This window comes from Tasmannia lanceolata, unplaced genomic scaffold (genome assembly GCF_043159265.1).
Source record: "Tasmannia lanceolata isolate RefF3 unplaced genomic scaffold, GAP_Taslan_0.1 ptg000003l, whole genome shotgun sequence".
NCBI lineage: Eukaryota > Viridiplantae > Streptophyta > Magnoliopsida > Canellales > Winteraceae > Tasmannia > Tasmannia lanceolata.
Window position 1 is genome coordinate 44,097,712 of NW_027518680.1, and position 10,949 is coordinate 44,108,660.

General features: G+C 40.5%; 1 protein-coding gene across 1 annotated transcript in view; it reads left to right on the forward strand.

Annotated features, from left to right (window-relative positions):
* Nucleotides 1-9,932, forward strand: part of LOC143854796 (protein disulfide isomerase-like 2-3) — a 67,161-nt gene extending 57,229 nt beyond the window's left edge. The window contains exons 6-9 of the mRNA XM_077364908.1: nucleotides 5,933-6,109; nucleotides 6,337-6,482; nucleotides 9,302-9,448; nucleotides 9,562-9,932. Of these exons, the coding sequence (XP_077221023.1) occupies nucleotides 5,933-6,109; nucleotides 6,337-6,482; nucleotides 9,302-9,448; nucleotides 9,562-9,733 (642 nt within the window). The 3' untranslated portion in view covers nucleotides 9,734-9,932. The remainder of the gene's footprint in view (nucleotides 1-5,932; nucleotides 6,110-6,336; nucleotides 6,483-9,301; nucleotides 9,449-9,561) is intronic.
* The last annotated feature ends 1,017 nt before the right edge of the window (nucleotides 9,933-10,949 follow it).

The following is a 10,949-nucleotide window of genomic DNA, read 5'->3' on the forward strand; positions in this document are numbered from 1 at the left end:
ACATGATGAAGATAGCGGGACAAGGAATCAGACCATGTCCTAAAGTGAAAGCAAGTGATCTACATGCAATGCAAAAGTTTGAGGAAGAATGGAAAGAGCGTATGAAGCAAAATGCTCCCAAGAGAGTGCCATTGCCGACATCATCGAGTAGTGGATCATTGGGTTGCACTAGTATGTTTGTCTCTCCAAGTTTTGATCTAAAGAGGATAAAGACAAGTGGTCCAAGTGGGAGTGGGAGTGCTATTGAAAAGGCATTCAATATGGCGGCTCGCGATCAACTACATGCCGAGATTCCTCTGATGTTTTACTCTGGTGGCTTGCCCTTTCACCTAGCAAGGAACCCATACTATGCTAGTTCCTACACTTTTGCCGCCAACAATGCACTTTCGGGTTATTTGCCTCCGGGGTACAACTTACTTAGGAGAACTCTACTTCAAAGAGAGAGGGCTAATATTGATAGGTTGTTGCAACCTATTAGAGACATGTGGAGGGAGAAAGGTGTGAGCATTGTTAGTGATGGATGGAGCGACTCACATAGGAGGCCTCTCATTAACTTCATGGCAGTATCGGAAGGTAGACCTATGTTTCTCAAGCTGATAGATTGTTCGGGGGAGACAAAGGACAAGCATTTAATTTCTAACTTATTGAAGGAAGTCATTAATGAGGTTGGACATGATAAGGTTGTCCAGGTAGTTACCGATAATGCTCCAAATTGCAAGGCGGCCGGACAACTTGTTGAAGCTCAATTTCCTTCCATATTTTGGACCCCGTGTGTGGTGCACACACTCAATCTTGCTTTGAAGAACATTTGTGCGGCAAAGAATGTGGAAGTAAATCAAATTGCCTATGGAGAATGTAGTTGGATCTCGGATATTGCGGGAGATGTCATGCTAGTGAAGAATTTCATCATGAATCATTCATTGAGATTGGCAATATTCAACGACTTCAATAGTTTGAAGTTGCTTTCTGTTGTCGAGACTCGCTTTGCGAGTGTTATTGTGATGCTTAAGAGATTTAAACTCTTAAAGCAAGGTCTACAATCGATGGTGATTAGTGACAAATGGAATTGCTATCAAGAGGATGATGTAGGAAAAGCAAAGTTTGTGAAAGAGAAGGTGTTGGATGACATTTGGTTGGATTCTATCAATTACATACTCTATTTTACATCTCCTATGTATGACATGCTAAGAGAGTGTGACACGGATAAGCCTCGTCTTCATTTGATTTATGATATGTGGGACATGATGATTGAGAAAGTGAATACGACAATCTATAGGAAGGAAGGTAAGAGGAAAGAAGAAGAGTCTAGCTTTTATGAAGTGGTGCAAGAAATTCTTTTTGATCGTTGGAACAAGAGCAACATCGCTTTATTGCTTGGCTCATTCATTGAAGCCAAGGTTAGGTGACTTCAAATTTTATTTAGATTAATAGTTATGTTCATTGTGAACTTTATTTCCTACTTTTAACATGAAACTAAATTATTTTTCCTATTCTTGATGGTATTACAGCGAAGAATGGCTTAGTGCCGGTTCAAATCGTATTCCTCCACATAAGGATATAGAGATTTATGCAGAGAGGGTAAAATGCCTCAAAAGGTACTTTCCCAATTCAGCAGATCTCACGAAGGCTAATGTGGAGTTTGCCCACTTCTCTATGAAGTCTGGATTATTCAATGACTCTGAGTCCATCAATGACCGAGTTACTTTAGAACCTCATGATTGGTGGGCTGTCCATGGTACATGTGCTCCTATGCTTCAAAGCTTAGCTTTAGCTTTGAAGCTTCTTATGCAGCCTTCATCTTTATCTTGTGCCGAGAGGAATTTAAGCACTTACTCCTTTGTGCATTCTTTGAGAAGGAACAAGATAACTCTACAACGGGCTCGGGACTTGGGTTTTGTTCATAGTAATCTTCGTCTTCCATCAAGACGATCTCCACAGTATGTACAGGGAGAGACGAAGATGTGGGACATAGGTGGAGATTCATTTGATTCTTTTGAGGATGTTGGGGTGCTTGAAGTTGCTAGCCTTTCACTTGATGAGCCGGATTTGGAGGCCGTTGTTTTTACCGGTGATGTAGAGGATGATATTGGAGATGAGGCGACGGACATTGTATCTAATGAATGATGAGATTGTAACATCTTGTACTTGAAGTTGGAACTTATGAAATATGGAGTAATATTAGGTTTTGCTATTTTGGTGATGTTAATTGTAATTTGATTGTTCTTTATTTTTTTAATTTTTATAAATATATAATAAAATAATAAAAAATATTATTATATTCAGCGTACCTGAACGTACTAGCACCCGGATTTTTTGAAAAATCACGTACCCGTGTCGTACCCGCACCTGTACCCGTGCTTCTTAGGTTAGAACCGTAGCCTTGGATGATAAGTACGTAGCATTGTTTGCCAAACCTTTAAGAATTCTTGCATTCCTTTCTTTCCACAATACCCAAATCACCGCTAGGAAGGTAATATTCCATAATATCTTGCCTTTTTTCCGCCAAGGAGAAAATTGCCAGCACTCCAAAACCTGAAGGATATCCTCTGGGAAAACCCAAGAAATACCAAATCTCTCCAGTAGACTTCCACAGACCTCCCTAGCGACCTTGCAATGAAAAAATCTCCCTTAAGAAATCCTCCGTCTCGATACGCTTCTGAATGGCGGCCCACCCAAAGATACCAACTCTGAGAGGAACATGGATAGACCAAATTCTAGCAATTGTAGGCAATGTAGGACATGGCACAAGATAGAGGTAAAAAGACTTGGCCGAGAACTCCCCGGAAGCATCCCAGACCCACATCCTAATATCAGAAACATCCCGCTTGATATAACAACTCTCCAACAGCTCAAACAATCTGATAACCCTGTCAAAGAAGTTACGTCTCCTAAATACACACAAAGCAATCTTTCACAAGAGCCTCCTTAAAGGAAGACACCAGAAACAAATCGGGGAACATTTCCATCAAAGGAGAGTGAGCACTCCACATGACATGATGAGCCTACACAAGTATCCTTGTATCATAGGTCCTCACATGCAAAGAAATAAAAGAGGGAAAGTCAGATTTGATCTATCTTGTCTGACTGATACCTGATTGGGCTAAATATTTTAGTTCATAACTTCGGTGTCTTTTTTCTAATACTATGGAAGATGGAAACCTGAGATGAGTCATGAAGGATAGCTATACCAAAAGCATTGCTGCCAATTAATGTTCGGCATGGTAGGGTGTTGAGGTTAGGGTTAAGCTAAAATAAAAGAAAACATAACGGAAATGGATGTAGATAAATTATTGGAAAAGGGAAGGAACAGGTATGTGGAATTGTGGAAAAGGGGTAAAAGGGATATGGAAAAGGGGGTTAAATGGGATGGGATTTTGTTTAAAGGGGCAGGTATGATGTATATGGAAGGGGTGATAAGGTGGAATTAGAAGGTTGGTTAGGGCGGTTAAACGTAAGGAACAAGGGGATAATTCAGTTACGATTAGGAAAGGGGTTAAGGAAGTGGTTTGCAGCTGAAAGTTATATGGAATAGGTGGGTGGCTTTGGGGCTGATAACTAAGATTAGAGGGGTGGTTTTCGGATGCCTAAAAGAAGGTTTTTATGCTATATTTTAGGAGGTTTGGTAGCTGTAATGTAGGGGGTTTCAAACGGAGAAAATCAAGGGGTAAAGGGCAGTTTCGGGTGGCTTAGGAAATGGTTTTTGGATGGCTAAAAGATAGGAGGAAAGCCCCTAAACAATAGAGAGCAGGAGATGGGTTCTCGGGTGAACTGGGAAGAGATTTGGGGTAGGTTTTGGGTAGCTAAAATAATGGGGGTTTTGGGCTAAACAAGGAAACATGAGGCGCCTAAAACTAGCGAGGAGGCTTCTCGGATGAACAAGGAAGGGTGTTTCGGGCTGATGAAAGTCAGGCATTTGTAAAGATTTTGGAAGACTTTAAAAGGCTAGAAGATAAGAAAGAGGAAGGGAGAATATCAGCCGCTGAAATTCGTGAATAACAGTGGAGATTATTGGCTCCTGAGAATAGGGATTGAACTTGCTGTAATCTTTGGTTGCATGATCCGACTAGTGATTAGTGGGGGTGGTTGACGGCAGGATTGCGAAGCAAGAAAGGGCTGCTTCCTGTGGGCGATGAGGAGTGGACTGACCAAAACCATATCAGTTGTGTGGATAATCTTTTACTCGACAACAACGAAGAAGACCAATGAAATGAAATTTATTGAGGTCTTGAAGGCTTCCAAAACAACAAACCTGCATGCAACAGGCTAGGGGGAAAAACAAAGAATGATGATAGGTTCACAAACTTCAAAAACCCATCTTCAAAACATGCAAAGCAATAACTGAGAGAAGCTTTCTCTTTAATTTTTATTCCATAATTTAAAAAAATAGCCTGGGGCTTTTCGTTTACATGGCTCGAATTTTATAGAGTTTGAATGGCTGAATCCAGTTAAAATAGGTGACCAAAACGATCTTAAAACAAGAGAAAAAAATGACCAAATTCCTAAATTTTCTCTAACTCTCAGTCTCTGCTAGCCCAAAGGTTTCCTAGAATTTCTCAAACTTTTACACAAAAATTCCTATTATTTCACTTTGCTTCATCTCCAAAACTTTGTAAAACTTCCTAAAAACCCAACTTTCAATACTCCTAAAAATCTCTCCAAATAGGACTAAAACTTAGGCTCTTTTCATTGGCCAATAACAAAATAATAATAATAACTACTAATTTGATTGGAAGAAATTAAAAGAATATCTTTTTCTCTCAAGGTGATGGGATCAACGAAGTCCGTTGATCATCTAACCCTTCGATGTCGAGATGATCTTGCAAATCCTCAGCCTTCGCATGGTACTCTTCGCTATATTCTGGGCTTGATCGTCGATCTGGACATCTGATGGTTGATCCGAGGGTGTCCTGGGGGTTTGATCCAAGGTTGCCAGGGCGAGAATCGAAAACGGATTCGATTCGGGATTCGAAAGCGGGATTCGAAGGCTCCAGGGATGGTTGGGAGCGGGATTCGAAATTTCGTCGGGGAATCGTCGGGGAGTCGCCGGAGATTCGCCGGGGATTCGCCGGAGAGTCGCCGGGGGCAATCAAAGCCACTGGATTTTTCTCACATCATGTACAGTAGCCCCCTTTGCAATCAAATCCACTGAAAATTTTCTCACGCATTGCCACTGACGATTGGTGTGGGGTGATCAAAATGGGCGTAAATATCACTCCCCTAAACCATTCTCAAGCCCGGAAACCTCTCAAGCAGTTAACGATTCACACAAAAACCGTTCAAGAGGGGAGGAAGGGGGGATTCGCGGTTTTGGTTAATGTGAATCTGCGAATTATATTATCAATGAAACGCGAATCCCTAAATGAAGAATCGTGTTTCCGATGAAAAGGATTCGGGATTCCCCTATTTTGGGGAATCGAACCGAATCCCGAATCCGATTCGCGAATCGGGGAATCGCGATTCCCCACCTGTGAGAACGAATCCTGCTTTCTTGGTTTGATCACATATCTGAAGCTTTTAGCGCTTGATCTGCACGATCTGATCGATCCTATCACTAATCTTGATCACCTGGTCTTCGACTGGCTTAGATGCACTTGCATCAATAAGACACAATTCATCTACAAATAAAATATTATAAAATTTAACTAGATTTAACTTAGAGGACAGAATTATTATTAAATTTAGAACACCACAGGTATCATATTGTGTTGGACATGATATGATGAGCCTACACAAGTATCCTGATATCATAGGTCCTCACATGCAAAGGAGTGTATTTTTCGAAGCACGTCAGCATATCAGATTATTTTTTATTTTCAAGTTATGCTTCTGGAAGCTATGTTTTGAGAATAATCATAAAGCTGCTTTAGTTGAGAGTTCAACTTTTCAAATCTGTCTCTTTCCTGTGTAATTACTAACGGGTAATGTAATACAGTCTCTGATGAGCAGATTCAATGTGCAAGGGTTTCCTACCATTCTGGTCTTTGGTGCTGACAAAGATAGTCCATTCCCCTATGAGGGTGCAAGAGCTGCGTCCGCTATTGAATCATTTGCTCTGGAACAACTAGAGACAAATCTTCCTCCTCCAGAAGTAACTGAGCTGACTGGCCAGGCAAGTATTTATGTCCTTCAATGCGAAGGCCCTGTTCGTTTAAGATTATGACAACCGATTGCAAGTCCAAAACCTATTATTCGGCCCAAAATTGAATGTAATTTTGAGCTCAATAATAGGTTTTGGAGTTACAATCGGTTGTCATAATCTAAAACGAACATGGCCTAAGTGTTTTTGTTTGCAGATCTGATTACTGATTTAGTAAAATTATTGTTGTTTTTTGCTAGGATGTGATGGATGAGAAGTGTGGCTCTGCTGCCATCTGTTTTGTAGCTTTCCTCCCTGACATTTTGGATTCAAAGGTGGAGGGAAGGAACAAGTACCTTGAACTCTTGTTATCAGTTGCTGAGAAGTTTAAAAGAAGTCCTTATAGGCAAGTTATCATGATGCATAGATACTTATATGGATTCCTTAAATTGCATAAATATCTCTTGTACTCTACGAGGAGCAAGATATCCATGCAGGCATGGGTTCACCGAAATTACCAAAATGATCTTTTCTTTTTCTTTTGAAATAGCTACCAAAATGATCTTCTATTCAATGGAATTAAAATAATCTTTGCTCTTACTGAATGGGCGACATAACCCTGTTAGTTGGACTCCAGTTTCAATATCTGATCTAGATTTTCCACGAAAGCACAAGCATTAGGATCGCCAACTCAGACCTGCTGATTTTATGTGCTTACAATAAGTACCAGAAAGTGTATGGGTCGGCGACAAGGTTCTATGAACTTCAGAAGCACATATCATGGCTTACTTAATGAGGATCAACTCTGGTATTCTTATACATGCGATCTTACGCACACACTGGATTACAGAATTTACTGATTTATGTTAAAGATACGTAAATTTGAACAAAGGGAAATGATATTTGACCCCCTTTCATCCCCGGGTCACCCCCTTGTATTGTAAAAAGTGTACTCATAAATACACTAGAAGGTTAGCCTAGGGAATAAAAGGCGGAAGATATAGGGAAATGAGATATGCGCCCCTTTTCATCACATGGGACACCCAACTGCAGTGTACGTGGCAATCAAATCTGTTGAATCCTTTGGACGTGAAGTTCATCAGCCCCTCTGCAGTCATTGATACACTGCTGCTGAGTGTCCCAAGTGATGAAAAGTGGCGCATTTATCATTTCCTAATATATATATATATATATATATATATATATATATATATATATATATAGAGAGAGAGAGAGAGAGAGAGAGAGAGAGAGAGAACGGTTTCTACACACAAGTGTAGATAAGTTATCTACACACTAGCTTAAAATACAGTGGGGGCCCACATTGTTTGGGTGATCCAAAGCATTCATTTGATGTGCCCTCACATAGATCGGGTGTGCCCAAAAAATCAGCTTCATTGGATCATCCTAACCCATCGAACCGTGGAGGTAAAAAATGGACAGATTTGTGAAGGTTTATACACGTCCATTTTACCTCCACAAATCGTAGGGTTGGGATGATCCTATGGAGCTGATTTTTTGTGGACACCCTATCTATGTGAGGGCCAATCAAATGAATGGTTTGGATCACCCAAACAATATGCCCTTCACTGTATTTTAAGCTAGTGTGTAGATAATGTATCTACACTTGTGTGTAGAAACCGTTCTCTCTCTCTCTCTCTCTCTCTCTCTCTCTCTCTCTCTCTCTCTCTCTCTCTCTCTCTCTCACACACACACACACACACACACACACATATATATATATATATATATATATATATATATATATATGTGAGGAAATGGTTTGTGAGCAGCTGCTCAGATAAGCTTATCTGAGCAGAGCTCACAAACCATGGGGGGGCCACATTTTTTGGGGGATCCAAAGCATTCATTTGGAAGGCCCTTCCATGGATAGGGTGTGTACCAAAAATCAGATCAATAGGATCATCCTAACCCAATCAAAGGTAGAGGGGGAAATGGGCAGACACTGTGTGTCCGTGTTTCTGCCCATTTTTCCCCTCCACAAATGGCAAGGTTAGGATGATCCTATAGGGCTGATTTTTTGTACACACCCTATCCATGGAAGGGCCTTCCAAATGAATGCTTTGGAACCCCCAAAAATGTGGGGCCACATGTGTTTGTGAGCTCCTGCTCAGATAACTCAAATAAGCTTATCTGAGCACCTGAACCATTCTCTCTCTCCCTCTCTCTCTCTCTCTCTCTCTCTCTCTCTCTCTATATATATATATATATATATATATATATATATATATATATATATATATATATTTCTGCGCTCCAATGTTTTGATAAACATGCGCTCCATTTTATGTCGTGTAGTCTTTAAAGGGCTGTCAGAGGATATTACGGTTCTCAAAATAGCTCTTAAAGCCTTTTAGAGAGAGAGAGAGAGAGAGAGAGAGAGAGAGAGAGGAAATGGTTTGTGAGCAGCTGCTCAGATAAGTTTATCTGAGCAGGAGCTCACAAACACATGTGGCCCCACATTTTTGCAGGGGTCCAAAGCATTCATTTGGAAGGCCCTTCAATGGATAGGGTGTGTACCAAAAATCAGCCCTATAGGATCATCCTAACCCTGCCATTTGGGGAGGGAAAAATTGGGCAGAAACATTGACACACTCCATTTTCCCCTCCACCTTTGATTGGGCTGGGATGATCCTATTGATCTGATTTTTGGTACACATCCTATCCACCATGGAAGGGCCTTCCAAATGAATGCTTTGGATCCCCCCAAATATGTGGCCCCCCATGGTTTGTGAGCTCTGCTCAGATAAGCTTATTTGAGTAACTGCTCACAAACCATTTCCATATATATATATATATATATATATATATATATATATATATATATATATATATATAGAGAGAGAGAGAGAGAGAGAGAGAGAGAGAGAGAATAAAGTATGTGCAGCTGCACAGATAAGTTATCTGTGCATGGCTGACAAACCATAGGGGGGGACCACATTTTTTGGGGGATCCAAAGCATTCATTTGGAAGGCCCTTCCATGGATAGGGTGTGTACCAAAAATCAGCCCTATAGGATCATCCTAACCCAATCAAAGGTGGAGGGGAAAATAGACACTGTTTCTGCACATACTTTATTTTCTCACACACACACACATATATATATACACACACTTCTGACAAATGAGATCCTGTCTTTAGTTGCTAATCAACAGGAGTGTGCTGTGTATGTACTACGAAATTAAAAGTGCATGTATGTTGCAGCTATGTTTGGGTGGAGGCTGGGAAGCAGCCCAATCTTGAGAAGCAAGTTGGTGTTGGTGGCTATGGGTACCCAGCTTTGGTAGCTTTGAATGCGAAGAAAGGTGCATATGCTCCTCTTCGCAGTGCATTTGAACTCAATGAGATAGTGTAAGTCTTTCCTCTCTTTGATTCATTACTGAGATTCGCATGCCCTCGTCTTTTTTCTTAGTGCTCAACTAGTATTACAAAAATAAATATATACGTGAGGACTGTTTTTTCAGGGAGTTTGTGAAGGAAGCAGGGCGTGGTGGTAAGGGAAATCTGCCTCTAGAAACTGCCCCTTCCATTGTCAAGACCGAACCTTGGGATGGCAAAGATGGAGAGATCCTTGAAGAGGATGAATTCTCCCTCGAAGAGCTCATGGGAGAAGACACAAGCAAGGATGAGTTGTAACTGCCATTGGAGAACAAAAAAGGAAAAATTAGAGCGAGCCTTATGCGAGATTAATGTCATTCTATGTCATCATCCATGAGTCATGTCTTTGAACATCTTGATTTTTAGTTAAGCGTGTTTGATGATTTTTAGTTAAGCATGTTTGAGTAGTTTCAACAATTTTTTGTTCTAATCAAATTTTTACGTACTTTGATTACTATCCAGTGTTTTACTAATTGCTCGATTTGGTCCTTAACTATATGGGTTCGAGTAGGGGCCGATTTTGGTGGTACACATACCGGCCCATTGCCACTGCCTCTACAGTTAGCAAAACTTTGATTTAAAAGGTTTTATTTTTACACGTTTTTGTAGGTTGGCCATTTAATACTTTATTTACAACTTTTAAAGCTAAAAAAAACAACTCCTCCGGAAAACGTTTTGTTGGGAAAGTTGCCTTATTTCCCATCACGTGAGTGGGAGTAAAATAGAAACCCAGCTCTTATATGTTTAAAAAAAATCTGTATAAAAGATAATTTCTTAAAAACGCGAAAGGTGTGGAGGCAAGTGGATGCCTGCAAAAAGGGAGAGGGTTTTTTCCTCTTTGGGGTTGTGGCTATGGCTTGGGGTATTTTTTCTTCTTTGGAGGTTGTGGCTATGGCTTGGGGTATTTTTTCCTCTTTGGAGGTTGTGGCTACGGCTTGGGGTGCAAGGAGAGAGAGAGAGAGAGAGAGAGAAAAGAAGAAGAAGAGAGTAGGTCTTTCTTTGGTTTTTTTTCTTGGGTTCCTGTTGGAGCTTTCTGTTGGGGTTTTTTCTTAGGTTTCTCTTGTGCTGTGTTTGGTTCTTTTTGGTGAGTGGGATTTGTTTGGAATTAGAAGTCAAACGGGAAATGTGTTGGATGTCAGTCAAAGAGGAGATAGGTGGCGTCTTTCAAAAGTATAGTTTGGTTGTAAAGGCAAAAGGTGGAAGTTGGTTTAAAATTCCATGTAAAAATAAATCCTATAAAAAAAAACTCCGATTTAGTGGTATGCAAATGGGCTCTCATTTGTATTCCACGCCAGCAGACAAGCTTCCGACAATCCCAGTAGTCAAAAGGAGTTTTGGGCCAAAAAAAAAAAACAATCAAATGCCGTTCGGCTTTTCAAATCCCGTGCAAATGCTACAAAAGTCTCATTTTTAAGGCAACCAAACACACCTTTGGGTTTTCTCTTGGGTTACTCTCTTATACAGTCTTGGGTGA